General features: G+C 42.1%; 1 protein-coding gene across 16 annotated transcripts in view; it reads left to right on the forward strand.

Moving 5' to 3' along the window:
* Positions 1-21,143, forward strand: part of LOC133513351 (uncharacterized) — a 197,631-nt gene that overhangs the window by 166,638 nt on the left and 9,850 nt on the right. For 4 of the 16 annotated variants that reach the window (XR_009798469.1, XR_009798462.1, XR_009798464.1 and 1 more), the window contains 3 exons: positions 6,074-6,254; positions 12,890-13,249; positions 15,776-17,801. Coding sequence is in view for 8 of the 16 variants with exons in the window: in XM_061844070.1 (XP_061700054.1) it covers positions 6,074-6,176; positions 12,890-13,191 (405 nt within the window). In the remaining 8 variants the exon portion in view is untranslated. The other 12 variants (XM_061844069.1, XM_061844071.1, XM_061844077.1 and 9 more) reach the window with 9 other exon arrangements.

The following is a 21,143-nucleotide window of genomic DNA, read 5'->3' on the forward strand; positions in this document are numbered from 1 at the left end:
TCTTTTTAAACTTTCTCCATTAATATCGAAAGTAAACATAAGCAGCATGTCTAGCTCGTCTTTGCTCTACGTTGCCCAAACTGTGTTGCTGTGTTGTCATACTGTAAGTACACAAGAAGCGTTCTTCCTCTGAGCGCTAATCTCTTATTTCATGTATTTGCCAGTCGTGTCAGAACTCACGACCCCTTCCGTGCTTGTAACTATAACATTTGTAATTTTGAGTGTACATCTCTAAGATTGTGTGTGTGTGTGTTTATAAGGTAAACTAGGAAAAAGAAAGTGTGGCAGAGCAGCGGTCGTTGTTAGAGAAAGTTCTGTGTGTTGCCTAAAAGACACCAGTGGCTTCTACTTTTTTACCGTACGTATGTGAATTGTGCCGTTGGATGTAACAACCAGTCATGCCTCACTCATTGAATCATATTGGAAAATGCCACAAACTGAATAGCTGTATTTTTTTATTTTATTTTTATTTATATATTATATTATATATTTTATTTATATATATTTTTGGGCACGCTGTCCCGCGATCGACCAAGACTGGCGACGGATTGAGCACCCCTGCTGTAAATGTAACGAAATGTGGAAAAAGTGCTGAAAATACTTTATTTACTTTCTGGATACACAAATGGAGTTTCTGGACGACGGTACGGAGTGAACCTCCAATCTGTGTCATGTTGGTAAAGGGCAATGCAGACGCTATGTGAAGGAGAGGCGGCAGCTCGTTGGTGGAGTCGTCGTCAGTGTTTGAGTACCTTATCGAGGTTGTTGCCAGCTCAATCTGCCTCAATTGACTTTGTGTGCGGGGATTAGAAAAGCACCACGGCGGCTGATTATTTGAGCGAGTGAGTGGCTCTGTGCAAACAAACATAATGGGCTTGCCGTTGTCTCACTCACAACACGCTTGGCTGGCCCCTGAAAAACCCGACACACGCGCATGTACAAACTTTACAAATGGAAAATTCAATTCAAGTCACATTCTTAAATGTAACCTTCATTTTTAAATGGGTTTTTACAGTATAATTTCGTATGCCACTAGAAATTAAAAAAAAAATAAACTGTTGAGGATGAACTTTTTAGCCACGTATTGAACAGTAGATCATCATGAGCATGCTGCCGTAGGCCACAGCTTACCCCCAGACCCTCACACAAAGCAGTATAGTGTCTCACTATATATATAACCCCCTGTGATAAATGGGGGTTCACTGTAGTATCGTAATATGCTTTGGTACTTTATCTTTTCTGTCTATGGGGATGAATGTTATTTTTGCAATGGATCATTTTACATAAAGTTCTCAGAATGAGATACAAGCTAAAAAAGAGCTGTATGAATACAAACACTTAGCAACTGAAAGGAGGCAGTTGATGCATCATGAGAACTTCACTGTCATCTTTGGCCTCTTGTGACATAATTATGGGATTAGTCATGGTCCCTTGCTGGTTGTAATATTGATCAAAAACTGAAGGTTGTTTATCTGCTCTTAACTAAAGAAAGGGTGTCTACCCTCCCTACACCCTCCGCCCCATCCCCGGACTGAATAGAAACATTATATTGTCTCTCAAGCTAAATCAAATGATGCTGTTGGCATGTGTACACGTGTGAAAGCCAAGAGGAGAATCGGCATACTGGACAAAAAAACAGTGTTGTAATGACAGTGCAGTAACGTCATATTAGGCAAAAAAGAAAATCTATTGGAAGCTCTAAAGTTGAACACCAGTGAGGTTGTACAGTCTGTTATATAGCTCGAATGTCACACCAAAATTTGGGTTCGGGATCCAAATGGGCGATAAGACCGCAGTTCAGTGAGCATCAATGGATTAACTCTGTATTTTACTATGAAAGTTGCGTGACAAAAGCAGACTCCCCTTCTAAAACTTCCATTTCTTACTTTAGTGTGATCATAATTGACAGTGAGGCCTTAATATGCATACATGACTAGCATTAAATGAATAACTTATTATTTTCTGATATACCGATTGGGATACATTTTTACATCTCTTGCTCCTTTTGAATGTGGAAACTGTACTGAAAGCTATCATGTATATCTGGGTTTGTATTTAAATGTTTTCATGTATTTGAATCAACCAATCAGCCATCTTATAATGCAATAAAATTCTGTAAGGGAAAACGCATTCAAAGTAGGCATTCATTGGGACATTAGTTGGGTTTATATTTATACTTTTTTTAATGCAAAGAAATCATCCCTGAAGGTATTTTATTTTCAAACTCAGAAGAACTTATTTGCAGGAACAAAGCATATCTTCTTTATCACCACAACCATTCTGTTTGCATTTACTGCCCGAGAGTGGAGCGTTCCCATGCAGGAGCTGCGAAGTTCGTAGCATCCCCACGTATCCATTCCAGATGCTGGCTAGACTCGCTGGAGCCGAGGCCCGTCGTACTCGGGGCTGGACGGAGTTGTCTTTTCCTCCAGGTGTGATGCTTCACGCTGAGTTCCCCACATGTTGGAGTGCCCTTGTACAAACACACACGGGGAGGTGACAGGGCCGCCAGGGCTGGCTCCCCACATGCCTGCCTGCCTGTCACGTGTGGGTGAGTGGGGGTCCCCGACTGAGCAGCCACCCACCCAAGTAGTATGGTCTCCTCGGGATGCATGCGTACACAAAAAGTGTTCTTCCTCTGAGCGCTAATCTCTTATTTCATGTATTTGCCAGTCGTGTCAGAACTCACGACCCCTTCCGTGCTTGAACCCTTTTGACGAGGGGTTGCGTTCACGCCGCTGCAGGCCCGGACAGGACGGTTGTTGCTCTAGTAACCAATCTGCCTTCCACACTAATGTCGGACGTGATGAGCTCGTCGTTTTTCAGGCCTGGTCAGTTTTAGCACAATACACCACCAGGGAGTGTCGGGTGGGGAAAGAAAACAGAAATGGTGCTGTTTTGCGTTTGTTTTACAGATGGATGTATTTTTCCTATAAAAGTGAACAAAATTGAGTCGCGTAAGCTCGCTTGGGTCCAAATTTTAGCAGTTTTACATTCTAAAGTTAATTATTCCACAGCAAATCAGTCTTCCTTTTTCCATTTTCCCTTTTTTTTTTTTTACATGAATTCCACCTACACTTTTAAGATATTTCCATGGCTGGAACAGATAGATGCGGTCGGGGCAAACATTATTTGCAAGCCCACACAAAATATGTTGCCTCTTGGCTCGAGCTGGATAAATTCCAGATTTGGCATAACTCTTATTTATATGAACAAGGCACCGATGTAATTCATTTCTTTGACTGAAGACTGTCTCTGCTCATTAATGTTACAAGCAGAAAGAAAGTTTTGCCTCTTGTTCTGTGAACTTTCCAGAATTAGTTAATTAAGGAAATGTCTTCATTCTGCATCAATCCAGGATTTATGACATAGATTAAAACAGATAAATGTGATGTAAGCCTTTGTTAAAACATCACCTTGCGAAAACAGTTACAAAGACAACAACATTAGGTTGTGATACACAAAGTAAATAAGAGCAGGACGCGAGTAAGGAGAACTTTATTTAAATGTGAAATAGGTAGATTAAAATGACTGGAAATTAACAAATGTTCCAGAATGAAACAAAAACAAGCAGAAAAAGTGTACAAGTAAATAATCAAATATGTCCAGGAGGCAAAGTTAAAAAAAAAATGAAATCTACCCACGAGTGGTAGTCTCATATATCAACAAAGTTCTCGTGTGTGTGTATGTGTGTGTTCCTCCGTTATCATAACTTTGCGGAGATTCTTTGAAATTTCCCACGGTCCAAAGTCACTAAATTATTTCCTCATGTTCAAACCTTTATTTTGGTGATTAGAAACAGACAATTATGATTTGTCCTGTTAAACGGCCTGAATAAACCATCAAACTGAAGTAATACATAAGAAAATGAAAAGTTGAGCTATCCTGGAGGAAATGCAAATTGATCATTAAGATGAGGTGGAATATTTATTTTTGGAGCAATACTGTTCCAAATTCTTTCCATGGGCCTTGACTCATGAATGCAAAAAAAAAAAAAAAAAAAAACCACGATTGTTTGTCAGATGTCCAAAGTTAGAGTTTAACGTTGCACCAGCTGCTCGTTATTATCAATTCACTTTTGTGAGTCAACAAAGCCAAATTCAGTGTCTTACTCCCTGTGTGCATTTTATGACACATAAAATCCAATTTTCCTCGCCAAGAAAGTTGTTTGCTTGTTCCTCACTCGCTAATTAAAACAGACACGAATAATCTGCTTCCTATTACACCTTCATAGTCTATTAGTTGTCCATGGTGGCGCAAGTTTTTGCAGTCAATGCTAGCTGCTGACGCGCTAACGGCTGCTAGCATTTGTGACTCACCGTCATCTTTTCCTTGCTATCCAGGCAAATTGTTTTCTCATCGTAACACTACATCATGACAACTTTCAAGAAAAGCACAACCTTTCCTTGTCGTTGTTACTTTTAATGCGGTTTACAATGTTCTCAATGTACAATTTGATTTATTTTTGTTTTGCCTCACATCAAATATCATAGTACTGACTGGGAAGTTATCTGAGTTCTTCGTGTGATCAGAGAACACCGTTTTGAGCTTTAGGCATGGTGACGCGGCATGTGGCTCATTACCCGAGGTTATTTTTGAACACTCTGTTCCAAATAACTGTAAACAACTGAATGTTTGAAGCTACATGGGTAGGAGGCCCATTTTGTGGACCCAGTTCACACTGGGATTTGTCTGCATTTTTTTTATGGATCGCTATTCGGTGTAAACGGCTCTGACATGGAAGACAGGACCTAGTTTATCGATTTTCTACACAATTTAGCTAGAGCCTATCTTAAGTAACTTCAGGCAAGAGGCAGTGTAGACCTTGGACTGTTCACCAGTCAACCACAGCACACATTGAGACTCTCCAACTGTAAATGGGCCGGAATTGAACCCACACTGGTTGCATTACAGCCAGTGACCTGGGACCCAAGTCACCCCGTCAATATTCAGCCTTTTGGAAGTGCGTCAGAGCTGGGATGACGCCTTTGTGAAAGGGAATGTTGGGATAGGGGTCACATTCTTCTCATGCCCTGTTGTGTTGAAATCAACTCCCATTGTTATTAATTTAAAAACACGTTGTATTTTAAACGAGACACCAGATGCTTTTAATTGATCCAATTCTCTGATGCTGTGCCACTATGTCAAAACTCAGATCAGTAATAATATTGCGCCTTCGCTGGTCTACTTGTCAAAGGCAAAAATTTTGTAGAATGTCTATGAGAATCAGGCTAGTGACTCGCTTTCATGTCCTTGTATCTCCTTCATGCTGGACCCTGAGAGGTTCCCGCAAAGAGTCGTTGTCCTTTTTGTAAACACGTGCAAATAATGTTTATGGGGTTATCCAAAAGCTGTCCCGCTTGGATCTTCAACGCCTCATTACCCCTTGCTGCCTTCTTCCATTGAATGGGGGTGGGCTCCCCTTTGCCGAGCCCAGTCTCGTCAAGGTGACCCAAACATGCCCCGGGATGGCCGAGGGGCAGAATAGGAGATTGTTCACTTTTATTGTAGCTTGCCGCTATATTCCATAACTGGTGCACGGAGCTGAAGGCCTTCTGCATGCTGATCTCATTTTTCAGCACACACCTACCCCAACATCAGGCCGGGCAAAGGTGTCCTCCCTCCCATCCTAAAGTCCAAACTGTCCAAAGATGATTTAAAATCACGGCGATGCAAGCGAGAGAATACTTCTCAACAGACTTTTGTTGTTGTGGTATATAGCAATTAAAGGCATGATTAAAGTGATGCTTTAACATCGACAGTATGCGGACATATGCAGACGCAAACGGAACAGTTGTTGCTGAGTAATTGTAGCAGACTGCATGCTGTTTGTGCCTCTGTCCTCTCACAAAAAACAGACTGACCAGAAACAGACCATTAACTGTGCAGCTCATCCTTTTTATCATTGCAGACATCCATCTCCATTTCTTGCTCATTCTCGCTATCCTCACTGTGGACGATCCATCCATCCATTCCTCAATTCCTCTCATTCGTCTCCCCCTCCCTCTGTGTGGCTTCCTGTCACCCCCCCCCCACTCTCTCCAAACCTCACCCCCTCCTTACTCTCACACAGGACAGATTGGGGAGTCGTGATGGCGGTGCAGAAGATGAGCGAGGAGCTATTTATCCCAGACGGATCAGGAGGTGTGTGACGGAGGTGTGGACGGTTGCTGCAGGTCAGTGACGTTGGCAGGCGCCAGGCAGGCCGGCCCACATGGCTCGGGGACTGTGGGACTACAGACAGATGGCACCTGGTGGGTGACAAACAATTAACAAACCAACAAGAATAGCTGGATCGGCAGCATACCCACGAGCGCGGCACATAGCGAGAGAGCGGGTGCATCTGTGCTCAGAACACTTTTCCACTCTTTACTTTTTCCCCTCTTGCTTTGGTACATTTGCAACTTACCCATGTGTTGTCTCGAAACACACGCACACACAAACACTCTTGTTGTCATATTGCTATAGAACCGTCTAAATAAAGCCGCACGCAGCATATGCAGCTAGCATATGTTTCTGTTTATTTCGGTGCACTTTGGAGAAACCATCATTTCAGCGTTACATTTGATATCGGCTTAGATGTGGAAAGTTCTAAACTAACTAAACCCCAAAATATTTACATCCATCCATATGTATGCGCGCCAGGTTTTGATTCAGTGCCATCCAATATCTGTGGTGATAGAGGATTAATTAGGCCTCCAGTGTCGTCCACTAGCAAGAAAATCTTTTTAGGGTATGTTCACACAAAAACAAACAAGCGAAAATGTTTGCACTTTGAAAAGTTTCCAATACAGTCAAAAACAACTCAAAATGCTGCAATGTGCATGCGAGGCCACTAGTTGTCAATTTTTGAATCGGCTTTTTCTGCTTTAATGTGAATGAAAATAAAATTTGGGAAGTAATATACACTTTGCTTGATTAAGAGATATTAAAAACACAAACCCCGCTGTAGTACTTTGATCCACCATGAATCTTTTGACTGCAAAGTACTTTAAAACAAAAGTTCTACATTGGTCTCACCCAAAAGTGTCCAAGACAAACTTCCAGTCTGGTTAGAAGAGCTGTTGAAGACTGTCTACACTGAATACCGATTTCCTACATTTTTTACAGACTTTTCTTTTCATCTATTACGGGAACAATAGCACTGCCATTTTCAAAAATTCAACTTTGAGATCTGTTTTGAAATTTGGGGAAATATTCCTCTCCAAATGGCCATTGTCATTGAAAAAAGTTTATTGAAGTCTAAGTTTACTAAAGTTTAAAGTCTACTTTAATTGACATTAATTTGACTTGAGCTGACATTGTTATTGGAACCTGGTGGTTTTTTGACCTGGAGTGAACGTTTATGGTACCGATACAGTCCATAAATAATTGGAAAATGCCTACTGAGGTAGTCTACAATCATCCATTATTGTTCCTTTATTGTCCAATGAAAATAAGGTCTACATTTTTAAAAAAAACGAAATCAAAAATGTTTTGTTGTTTTAAAAAAAAACTGAATGCATGCTTCTCATTGGAAAATGCCTGTAAGAAGAAACAAACAAAAAAAATGCCATGAACTCAGAAAAATGTAACATGCACAGTATATTCGAAAATGATGTTTGTATCCGTTTTCATCTTTTGCCAACAAACTTAGAAGTCTCTTTAAAGACTGGTCGGCAGCTGTCGGGAGGAACCATATTTCTTGTGGCAAACTGTGCGAGTGAATGTCCATCAGAGTGTTTTGTCATGTTGGAATTATGACTTTGGACTTGCACTGGTCAGAGATTGTGTGAACACATCTGGAGTCTAGACTCAGTGGCTCTGTGGGCAGGGTCCTATCTTTGAGCAGCATCAGGTCCAAAGACCGGCCATGTTGACATAGGTGGCACATGCATCTGTTTCAACAGTCAACACACACACACATTGTTGGACACATTAATCGTCCACAGAGAGCTGGAAGTGCTGTAGAGAGGGCGAGATAGCATGGATGAAGAGGGGAGGGTAGCACTAGTAACCAGAAGCAAATGCTGCCTCGCCATAAATCCTCCATTTTAATTGTTGGATCAGGATATTTACAACGTGTGTATGTTATTGTCTTTGTCTAGTGTGTCACGTTTGTGTGTATGTGTGTGTGCGTGGTTGTCAGACATGATGTAATGAATTTTCTCTTGAGGAATTATAGTTAATCAGGAAAGTGGCCCAACCGTAGTCATGACGGTACATGTGAGGATATGAGCGTGGCATTACTGGAAATGCATACTGAAGGAGCTTTTAGTGACCCCAGAATGGTGGTTTTTTATATCACAGCACTGATGCTGTCTAATTCTATGGAATGTCAACATGAACACATTATAGTGGGCACACTGTCGATGCATATACATTCATTGATTCCCGTGGGAAATTAACCATAAACGGTGTGTAATACGCCACTGTAGCACAAAATGAGCACCGCACTTATAAGACCGAGTTCCGTGACCATTTTCATACTAGTATAAAGCAACTGACTTGAAAATAATTCAAAGTAACCAAGCCTAATTAATTTACTGCTGGTCTATTTTCCCTATAGAATATAATTCATGTATTTTTTTTCAATAATTTTGCTTGATTTGAGCTGTATTGAAAATGGCAAAACAAATGAGGTACCCTAAAGCAAACAAGACAATAATAATCAACATGAGCTTGATTAAAAAGCTACAGGTAAACATAACGTTAGCATAGTAGCGTAATTGCCCTTTTTTTTAATGTAAGGTATTGTGACAATGAGTTAAAACTACTACTTACAATTACGCTATAGGCTTACAAAGATTACAAATATATAAAAAGTGACGACAAAGGGATGATTAAAGGATAATTAATTGAAAAATGTGGACAGGGCCACAGCAGAAGGAAGGCGACGAACACAGCTACACTGAACACGTAATCATGAGAGAGAGAGAGAGAGAGAGAGAGAGAGAGAGAGAGAGAGAGAGAGAGAGAGAGAGAGAGAAGAGAGAGAGAGAGAGAGAGAGAGAGAGAAAGAGAGTCAAAGTAACAGAAAAATCTCAGAAGTTCTTAAATTTGAAAGATGGACAATGAACAGTGTCCTCAAGTAACGTGACAGTCGGATGCCTGACGTCCGTTACTGCTCTGCTCAGATAGCCAGCTGGTAGTCACAACAGACAGCGTCTGTGGCATTTGTTGTAGTAAATTATTATAAGCTTGAGGATGCCCGATGGATAATAATAGTGCATTACTTTTTGGACAAAATCATTTTGATCAGGTTCGATGCATATACTGCACACACACACACACACACACAAATCATCAAATGCATCACAGGCATACATGGAAAACGAGACGCAGAGAGAGACAAAACAGCAAAAGGCAATCACCACAAGGCAAAACATGCGCTGCAATATTCACTATAGAGCAGCTATGTATAATACAATAATAAATCACCATTGGGCAATCACGTGCAAAGAATGCCAGTGCAAAAATGGAGAAGACTGTGGGAATAGTGGTGAAGTGGCTGGAATAAAAGTAGTCCTTTTGTGTTCTTCAGCAATTTAGTCTAATGGCAACTTACTTAAAAAGGAACCCGCTTGCAAGAGGGTAAAAACAAAAATCAATGTTTAGATGTGAGGAGTGTTAAGTGTAGGTAGTGCAAATGTGGAGTCAAAGTGTCTTCAAAAATAAGAGGCCTCTCGCTCTTGCAAATGCATCCTGCAAATAGAAAGCCCCTAATAGTAGGTGCAATATAAATTTTCCTGTCACCTCCTCCACCTCCGAGGAGCTCCTTGGTCGATAAGGCAGAGATTGGGTCTGAAATTGATTTTCCACAATAATGGCTATTCTCTTCGTCAGGGGAGACTCGAGTGTCTCCTAGGCTTTTTCCCATTACAGCTGCGGGCTCTCCAAATGACCTGCCTGCAGGAAAAAGCACGAGAGGCCGCAGCCTCTTGGCCTCTACAGTCATCAAGCCCGTGAAGCATGGCGCAGATAAGATTCACGATGGGTCCGACGTCGCTCAGTAGATTGATAACGTTTGACCTTTATGACAACAAACCTGAAGAAATAAATGACACATTAACTTTATAGTGTCTTAAATATCATTTGAACACGTTTACTTTGCAGGTGAAGGTTAGGATGTTGCGCCATTCAGGATGTACAATCTGCATCATAAACCCCCCCCGTTCCCCCGCTCCCATCTTCATCTTCTTTCAAGTTACAGTGACAATTATTGACCCAGACTCCCTCTCTGGTTGCTGACAAGCGACGCATTTTTGTACTGCGTGTGTCACCACCTCTTTGATCTCTTTCGCAACTGCAAGCATCAGCTAAGAGCTCATTTGTTATGCAAGCAGTTAGCAAATATTTACTCAGTCACACTTGATGCCTTGCAAGGTTGCCTACTAACAAGTTCCATTTACTCAAGTAACTCGAGTACTATTAAGTGGAGTACAAGCAACATCTTTTACTTTGATTTCAAAGTTTTTGTTTAGAAGCTACATTTATATTGCATTACATTCCAGTGATTGGTACTTTTTTTTTTATCAACAGGTAGTTGTGGATCTTTCCGACCTGTCAATCACTTGTACAATAATAGCCAATCAGATAGCCGCATTGTCTTAACCCCTGGCTTGACCCGCTCCTCTTGTCGTCATGTCCCACGAGCAATGCTGGTTGTCAGTAGCATCCGCTTGGAAAAGTTAATGTTACGAAGAAAATGGTCCTCAGATGCGCTTGGGGAATGTGCAATTCTGATGAAAGATATCCGGCTAGGTTACAAGGGGCCCGAATCATTTTCCAAAGCCTAAAACACAGTTGACAATGTGTCTACGATGGACTAAATGTGGATAATATCAACAAACACAAGGCTGTATGTTCAAAGGTAAGTGAGAGAGAAGTATCTTCTCTGAGTTTGAATTATTATCAGTGCTTTATACATAGCAGGAGAACAACTTTCCCCTTGTTAGCGTATCACTGACCTGCTGAATGAAGAGTGTCATGTTTTATGCCAAAGAGTCGTGTTAGTGATACATAAGTGTGCAATGTCATGCAAGAGAAATGTGTATTTGCCTATTTGTATCACATCGGACTTTTAAGACATAGCACTGGGTTCCCTTACGAGCCAAGTCAAATGAATACACCCGCTCATTTATAAAGACTACAATGATATTACTCATGATCTTTCCAAGTAAAAAGTACTCACCCTGCATTACATGTGCAGTACGATTCCACAATTGTATCCTGTTGGATTTCAATATAAAGTTTGTGAGGCGTCAAATTATTTTGCATCGCCAACATTTCGCTGTAACTCTGACATTGTGTCCTGCCCCGTCCAAAATCTTAATTCCGTGTACATATCCTTGCGTGAAATAGTTGACACCTCTTTGTAGAACTCTCTCGGGAAACTCTGGCGTATTTGGCAAAAAGCATACCGCAATGTTAGCAGGAATACACAATAGAAATCCACTTCAAACCTGTTCAGTTCAGTTGCCATTTTGGAAGATTGTTGGAGATGGGGGGCGGAGCTGAAGATCGCCAGTCAGAAAGGTACATTTTTAGCTTGAACAATCTACTTTAGTTCATCAGAGAGACTTGGGTCTCATGATTCTAGTTGACCAATCAATGTTACAAAGCCCACTAGTGACGTTTGACACCGTTTTACCAAACATACATGACTGCATACAATCTCTGTGCAGCCCCGCACACCAGCCAAGTTTTCAAAGTGACCTTTTTGAGTGAAGCAGGCAAAAAAAAAAATCCCTGCGGGTAGCTCATCCAGTATCGGAAGTGACTTTTTGCACAAAAACCCAATTTGAACAACTTTTGCGTCGTCACTGGTGTGCACTTGATGGCATTGGTTGGAGCACAGAGAGTGATTTTGCTCCTGATGCTGCCAACTGAAACGTGTTTTCTTTGCACCCTTAAAGAAACCTCAGTGTGGCTCCTGTGCACGCAAGCGGTACGAGTGAAAGGGCTGGAAGGTTACGGAATTCTTTTGGAGGCGCCTGCCCTATCTCCTGCATCTTCCTCTGGGAACGTGACAATGTTCACAACGACAGAGAGAGCGTGTTTACCTCTGCAACCCGCCTATTGCGCACAAAGGAGGACGAGATGGGGCGATTTATGTCCACAGTAACCAAATCTCTCCTCTTTGCTGAACACCATAGTCTCTCTTGAGTGCTTTTGAGAGCTGGTGAAGATTTAAGAGTCTAGTGTAAGACTGTTGTTTTTGCAGCCAGACACAATGTTCTTCTTCTGATGAGGACTCCCGTGACTGCATGTATTGTACATACTGTTAAGATTTAATATGTGATATCTGCCTCAAGTGAGGAGCTTTGACTTCCGCATGACAACGTGAAGGAGGAGCTCTGACCAAGTAAAGCTTGAAAAGTTGGGAGCTTGTGGATGCATATGAACAGACATGAAAGTGCTATTAGAAGCCGAATAGTCAACAATGTGGAGTGTCGGCATAAATATTGAATGAAACAGAGTGTGACATCTTCTTGAATTCACAGGTTGAATATTTCATCGTCTGCAGGCACACCTGAGAGCCAAACATATGACTCAATCAAAACTTAATGTGGAACACGCAATACGCTGAAATTGTGAAGGCGCAGCGGAAGGAGGATGAATTAATGCACCGCGGATGACAGCCTCTGTTAATACACACTGAACTGCAGTCACTTTTTATTTGGGAAAAAAAGGTCTCTTGTGTCCTTGCTAAATTATAAGAGTGAGCGCACATTTGAAGTCTTGTTTGCATCCTGTCACGTCACCGCGATAATGCAACAGAAATATCCTCCGTTGCGTTATGTGTCCAAATGTAGCAGCGCAGATGTTTTCTCTTCCTGCGTGTGATGTTTCTCTCAGCACAAACTCACTCAAATGAGACCCCACACATTTACTCTCGCCTCTGCAGCATCTTGCAAACATTTGAAGAACCCACCTGGAGTCAGCCTTATGGTGATGTTCTCGCGCGCACAATTAGGCCGATGCACGTGTACGAATTCGGCAGCGACCCAGCGACCCCCTGCCCTGTTCAAACGCCACGCAGGCGGCCCGCAAGTCACCGGGCTCAGCGTGGCAGTTGTACATGCTGTGCCTGGCACCCTGCAGAGGGGGAAGGAAGGAACGCAGCGGGGCCAGGCTGCCTCCAACACCTCTCCCACCGAGCCAAAGGCCCCTCTGGTGGGCTTCGGAACTGCACAACAGCCACACTGACAAATGCTAATGAGGACCGGGACTGAAGCAGGATGACACGCGAGGGACGCCATCACAGGTTCTAAACCACACACACACACACACACACACACACACCACACACACACACACACACCACACACACACACACACACACACAATGCAAATAGTATATAAACATATGCGTGCAAACAGCTTGCTCATAATCAGGCTGGCATGGATGCAAACAATCAAACACATCCAAACTCACCAGGTTGTTAAGAGGACTGTGAACATTAACAACTTCTGTCTGACGACTGTATCGTATAATATTTATTTTTTTTAGACATTTTTGTTATCCGTCCATCCATTTGTCTTCACTTGGCCAGTGGGTGGCGGCACGGTGGGTCAGATGGTAAAGCATTGGCCTCACAGTTCTGAGGTCCTGGGTTCAATCCCGGACCCGCCTGTGTGGAGTTTGGATGTTCTCCCCGTGCCTGTGTGGGTTTTCTCCGGGCACTTTGGTTTCTTCCACTTCCCAAAAACATGCAACACTCTAAATTGCCCCTAGATGTGAATGTGAGTGCGGCTGTGTGTCTTGATGTGCCCTGCAATTGGCTTGCAACCAGTTCAGGGTATACCCCGCCTCCTGCCCGTCGACAGCTGGAATAACCTCCAGCACTCCCCGTGACCCTGGTGAGGATAAGCGGCAAAGAAAATGGATGGATGGATGGATGGATAAAATGCAATAGGCAGCACTGTGGTTCAGCTGGTAAAGCTTTGGCTTCACAGTGCTGAGGACCCGGGTTCGATCCCGGCCCCCCCTGTGTGTAGTTTGCATGTTCTCCCCATGCCTGCGTGGGTTTTCTCCTAGCACTCCGGTTTCCTCCCACATCCCAAAACATTCAACATTAATTGAACACTCTAAATTGCCCCTAGGTGTGATTGTGGTTGTGGCTGTTTGTCTCCATGTGCCCTGGGATTGGCTGGCAACCAGTTCAGGGTGTACCCCGCCTCCTGCCCATTGACAGCTGGGATAGGCTCAAGCACACCCCGCAACCCTTGTGAGGATAAGCGGCAAAGAATATGGATGGATGGATGGGCAGTGGGTGAGATCAAAGAAGCCTTAAGTCAAAAGAGGCAGGGAAAACGGTGAACTTGTCAACCAATTACAGCACACATAGACGAAAAAATGTTCACATTCAAAGAAAATTTTGAGTCCTCAATGAACCTTCTATTTAATAAAACTAGGAATTGTGCAAGGAAGTACCAGGAGAAAACACAAACTCCACACAGGAAGGCCGGAGCCTGGATTCAGTCTCAAAACCGTTAAACCAGGTTTGACCACCCTCATATTTAATGGAGTATATGTTTGTATGTCCTGTTACAAGATTAGTTTTGGATATGCGCCACTCTCCACAGCTGATGTCTTGTTGGTCTTCTCTAGACGGCCAATTAGTCGATGCTGAATCAACAGCTCCTTTGTGCTCTTTGACAGTTAGGCCAAGCAGAATACCGGACCTGTATCCCTTTTATAGAGCTCATGCGCCTACGTCATCAAATCACGTCACTGGCCGGAAGTGTCGGTCAAGGAAGGCATTCTTAAATGCTAAGTCGATTGGAGACGGCACGAAAATACGTCTTATAGCAGGAAGCTCCAGAGATTTGTCTGATACTGTTAAACATTAGAAGGTGATAATAAACGAAGGTATGAGGAAAAATGAGAGCCACTTGGCATAGAGGACCCATATTTGATGCCAAAGTTGGTGTTTTCGCTGATAAGAAATTTGATTGTTAACCCGCTTCCGCATGTCTTGGACAACTGGATCTACACATGGATCTGGTTAGTGAGTTGTTGAGATTCACACAGAAGAGTTTGAAAGCGTAGAAAAGTCTGGACGCATACAAATACTTCATTGCTGGATCTGTTCTCAGCGGGGACACGGCTCGTGAACCGGGAAGTGTGCTCAGATACACGTTAACCCCTGAAATCAATTGATATTTTCTGCTAGTATTCAATACAAATACCAATATTTACATAAATGACCCCTGGTTTTACACAAACTCGCATTCATTAACTATGATTGGAAAAAACTGTGGACAAGGGAGTCGGCTCCTCCGTAGCATTTCTCAAGAAGTACTTATAATGCCAAGTTGGCTCATTTGAGAACAGTGCGTTTAAAAAAAAAAAAAAAAAAAAAGACAGAGTCAGCTCCTCCGTACACGAAGCGTGTTGCGGCAACACGTTAACCTATATAAACCTCTGTGTGAGCGACGGTTTATTTTCATTTTTTAAATACGCGTTGGACTCATTTGAGAACAATACATGTTGGAAAAAAAAAGTCTGTCGGGGGGAGAGGTTTAGCAAAAATTAATGTGTGGCTGCAACACACTTCCGTGTATGTTGGAGACGACTCCCTGTTGTTGTTGTTGTTTTTTTTTAATACGCATTGTTCTCAAATGAGCCAACTTGGCATTATAAATACTTCTTGGGAATTTGAGATTGAGAAGAATAATTCCTACCTGAAGTGAAATGATCGCTACACAGTCGTGTTTATTTGGTTGGGCACCATCCATCACGTTTAATTGCCGAAATCCATTGATTTTTTTTTTCTTTTCTTTTCAGCTGGAATATCTGTCTCGTCTGTTGTAACAACCAACTGCACAACAAGTCTCAGGCATTGTGAATATTTTCCTCTGGTTCAATGTCCTCCAAACTGTTGAACAGCTCTCTTTGACCAGCAATATGGCAAGGTGAAAATGGTGACGTCACGTGCATGAGCTAGATTGCAGAACAGTTTTACAATGTCACAGAGCAATCAAAGGGAAATTCACCCATTCATTCACCAGTCCTTCGTAGTATGGTCATGGGCATAATGGAACCCCCCCCACCCGGGGATAACTTTGGGCAAGAGCCATGGTACCTCCTGGGCCAACCAGTAGCACGGCAAAAACATCCATGACCAGTCAGATTCAGATCTATGGACAATTAAGAGTATTCATTGAGTCCAACGTGCATGTTTATGGTATGTGAGGGGAAGCCAAAGTACTCTGAGAAAAGTCGGCCATCAGACCACAAACCCTAAATGCTAACTATCCCAAGGTAAACACATATAAAAATGTTCTGATCGTATTTTCCAGACTGTGTTGAAGAAATGTAGTCAAGTGTCCATCTCTGGTACCTATCGTTTTCATTTGATATAAAATATACAAAAACGCTATAGCGAGGAAGTACACCTGCTAATAAAACAATAGCAGAAGTAAGGCAGAGGCTATAATTGAGGGGTTGTTTTATTTCTGCTCCAGGGCTCCCCCTAGACTTGTAAACAGCAATTGACTTTGAAGCCGGTGCCATAAACAACGCTCACTGAGGGGAGTAAGAACTTTCATTCTTCCGCACCCTTGTGAATGGTGTTAACTTTTTGAAACTGTAATCGTTACCGTTTACGTATATTAAAAAGGAAACAAAACCCAGTGACAACAGATCTGTTTTAATGTGGGGCCGCGGTACCGGTGGGAAACTTGGGACTTGTCAGTGTAAGGCACGGAAAGCATGCGTTTTGTGCCATGTTAAAGATGAGAGCGGATGAAAATGAGATGAAATGGCGTGTGGCAGCTCACTGTGGGGAGGTAATTAGGGAAAAACATTGAGACGCAGAGCCTGATCTCTCCTGCTGGAGGTTAAGTGAAATCGGAACTGCGAGTCCCAGCGTCCCGGTGGCGCAGTGATTAGAATTTCCTAATGTGGGGCTAATGGAATGTCAGCCGGGAGCAGAACCCCGACACAGAAGCACTCATAACAACAAGTGGTCAAAGATCAAGACTGATTAAAGAGACGCAGAAGAGACGCACGCAAGCTCATCGCAATTGATGAAGCTGAGAACGAGAGAAACGAGAAGATGTTGGTTCCAAAACAATCCACTCAAAAAGGTCAAATCAAGTTTCAGTGAAAAAAAATGATGGAATTATAGCACCATTTGGAATTCAACCCAACATTTCGGGAAAAATGTATCTCTGAAGTTGCACACAGATGATGATTAGCCTTATCACATTTTTTTTCATTTTTCCCAGCATCATTAACAACGTGTAAAATTCACAAACCACTTTTATTTTCACTTTCAAAGTTCTTTATTATCATGAAGTTTTGTTATGTTAGTTTAGTTTAGTTTAGTTTGAAGCAAATTTTACCACAACTCACCTTTTGTAACTTGCCTTCATTCTTCTTAATTTGTTGTTTTATGTTGTTGTAAATGTTCCTTTTATTTTGCTTTTTGTTAATCATTACTTTAGCAACAGTTGAACTTTGGTCTTCCATTTTTCCTTTGGGAGACGGATTGCAATGTAGAGGGGAAAAACAGCTTGAGTGGGAGCTTAAAAGTTCCACTGTAAAATTGATCTGTCCTGGAGTCAAACTTGTGACGTAAGAAAAAATACTGCACAGGTGATGTTTTACTTCACTTTTTAAAGTGTAACGTAATAAAAGTGCTAAAAGTGTTTACCATAAACAATTAAGGAGAGCCTTTTTACTTTTTTTAAAGTTACACTGGTTATTCAACCATTTAAAAAAAACATTCAAAGCCACTTTTCACATCTTGCTCTATTTTCATGTGGATTTCGGAGGGGGGGGGGGTGATTTTAGATTGTGCACTGTTCAAATTGTACCTTGCAGTTTAAGTTGTCAGCATCCAATAAACTGCAATTCCTCATAATCTTTGTTCACCTACTGTAGCCTCGTGTATTCTTTTACATATTTGATCAAATCTGCCTAAATTCTGTTAGTGTTGCCGTTTTCTAGCCCTTTTTAGGAAAAAAAAAACAATACAAAAAACAAAAGCTGCCCCCGATGAAACAACAGGGAAAACAAAAGCAGGCCCCACAGCTGCACATGTTGATGCTGGAAGCTGTTTGTTGTGTGGAGATGTTTGCAAGGCAGCGGAGGCGCGCTTCTTTGTGTGTATTTGCATGCACGTGGGCGCGTGTACACGTGCGTACACGTGCGTACTGTGTACCTGTCCGTGTGAATGCGTGTCAATGCGCTGGCCTTTTGGCAGAGGGGAGGCCAGCTGGGAAGGCGAACGAGCGCATTCATTGTGGCTCCCGGGAGCCGGGGGGCCGCGCAGGTACCCGGCGAGGGGATGAAAGGCCGCTCCGCAGATGTCACCCGCTGGGGTTCAGTGGCCGAGCCAGCAAATGTCATGTTTGGCTGCAGTCCCACCAGTTGTTGGCAGGGCCAGCTTCTGGAGGATGCTCGAGTGGGATGCGAGCACTGGGAGCGCCCTAATGGGAGCAACATTAAAGAGAGTTGCTGGCTTCTGTCTGTCATACAACATTAACCTTGTTTCCTGCTTCTCTCAGCCTGCTCAACCATACACTCGCTCGCCCCCTTCGACGTGTGCGCGCGCTGGTGTTTTTCCCACACAGGAATGTTCTTCACCCGGTTTATGGCCTGAGAACCAAGTGAAGGGTTCAAACGCAAAATCACATCTCATTCTCAATTTCTTTGTGACTTGAGTAATAAAACAACAAAAAGAGCTCACAAAAGGGAAATGTCCTTCTTCCAAGGCTCTAGTAGGTTTTATTTAGCGTATACTAAGATAATATAAATTAAGCCAATAAGAGGCTCATTTGGCGAAAATAACTTTCATTGAAAACCACTTTGAAAGACGTTTTTGATGTAATTTGATTGCAAAACCAGACTGCTCTAACAAAATATTTTAGTCAAAAAGATTCAAGCTGTAATCGTAATAAAGTCCAACAATCGAATTGTTAAAAAAAAAAAAAAAAAAGTAATGTCGAGATTTAACCTCAAACTTGTAATGTAAAACAGCTTTTTTTTAAATCATAAATGGACAAGCATTTGGCTAGCAAGTGGTTAGCCCAAGAATCTACGAAGCAGCTTACCTCTTTACTTAAAGCACGTTCTTGACGAGCATCCCAAAAAATATGGACTCAAATGCATGTCACTAATCAAGGAACATTCAGATGATAGTCCTTCAATCGCAAAAAGCTGCTTGTTAGCAGAGTCCTATCATACGGAAGAGTATTACTGCCACACCAAAAAAAAAATGTCACGTTTCACATTATAATGTGAATCGTTACACATTGTAATGTGAATCGTTTCACGTTATACTGTAACGTGTATTTGTTTCACATAATGTAGATTCATTTCACATAATAACGTTGAAAATAATAAATAAATTTCACCCCTCTTTACCCCCAAAAGACAATTACTTCCGGTTCAGATGGATGGTGACCTTTTAGTGTTATGTATCAAACATATACATTCCTGTATATCTACCCAGATATTCAATAACACTCCTTCATCTTTACTAAAAAATGATTTCAGATTGAAAAAGAAGACGCACTTTGCACTTTTTTTGGGGGTGGCGGGGGGTGGCAGTAATACGCTTCCGTACTATCAAGTAGAACCTCAACAAAGAAGAAGTGCTAACAGTGGCTAACATGTGGCTTCACAGAACCAACATAATCGAGTTTCTGAAGCTATTCATCCATTTCTATAACAAAGGACTGTACATTTTATTCAAATTTTTCTCACAGTCAGTATTTTTCCCTATCATTGGGACCTGATTGTTTTACTCAGATACAATGTGATGATCAATGACCATAGATTTCTAGTTACCAGTGCGATTGATTACATTACAGTTGTCACGTGTGACTCAAGTGATTATATATTTGGCATTACAACAACAGAAATGTTACTGCTCCAGTTATATGTAAATTTCAACTTTAAAATCTTGAAGTAACTCGGCAGAATCTAAAGCTCCACCCAAATGCAAAAACAAAAATGACAAGCGCCATGTAGTAATTGCGCTGGCTGTGACAACACTGTTCCAGTTGTTGGTCTTTGTTTTAATACATGCCAGAGCCTGCAAATGCTAAAAGAAAGAAATAAAGGTTGCTTTCTCACAGTCAAATCATTTAGTGACACATAAATCCCACTGCTATGCAAAGAAACACGCGTGCCCACGGAAAAACTGTGTGGTTATATTTTACATCTGCAATTAATTACTTACCCACAAATGACAAATGATGTCCAATGATTTACAACCACATATTTGTTATTGTTGGTTGAAGAGTTTGTCCTCAGGTTTCTATTCAAGATCATTTTAACCTAAAATACAGTAAGTTCATGGACGACTTTATATTGTAATACCTGATCCTCCCTTCATTTTAATGCCATTTGTTATCATAAAAAGGTAAGAAAATGTATTTTCAGGTTGATGGTGAGCAGTTGACTTTTGGGGGAGAGGCGGGGCACGCCCTGGAGTAGTCACCAACCAATCACAGTGCGCATATCAAAAAACAACCATTCACAAACACACCGAATGTCTTCCATGAACTTAATTTTGGAATAGTGTACCTGGAGAAAACGCACAAGCGTGAGGAAAGCATCCAAACTCTTAGAGTGGGATCGTCACTGAACTGCTATTAGACACAAAATCACCACCTGATATCGCTCATCAATATCATAAAGACAAAAATTTGTTTTCTGGCCTTCCACAAAGTAGAAGCACCATTGCTGCAAAGTGCACTTAAAATTGCACTGTATGCTTCACATTACCAATACACAAGCATGTCAGTACGCAAGCACGCACGCACACACACACACACACACACACACACAGACACCCATTCCAAATGGACAAATCACACCCCGGGGATTTGGATGCCTGCAATTAAGATTATGATCAATGACAAGTCAATCATGAGAGCCTGCTCTCCTCTCCCTTCCCCAACTCAGCAATTATTCTCCAGCTGGTGGGGTCAGACCCTGAATCATAGCAGGAGACATTACCCTCCTCGTTTTTTCCCCCATCAGTTCTTCCAAACAGCTCCTTCCCTCCCTTCAACCATCTCTCGCTCCATCCCTCTCTTCCCTGACTGCCCTTTTTGGGGCCGTTCCCTTCATCCGTTCGCTGTTTCGTCCCCTCGTCCGTCACTTGTGACACCTTGGGGCTCTTCACCACAAGCTC

This window comes from Syngnathoides biaculeatus, chromosome 15, assembly GCF_019802595.1.
Source record: "Syngnathoides biaculeatus isolate LvHL_M chromosome 15, ASM1980259v1, whole genome shotgun sequence".
NCBI lineage: Eukaryota > Metazoa > Chordata > Actinopteri > Syngnathiformes > Syngnathidae > Syngnathoides > Syngnathoides biaculeatus.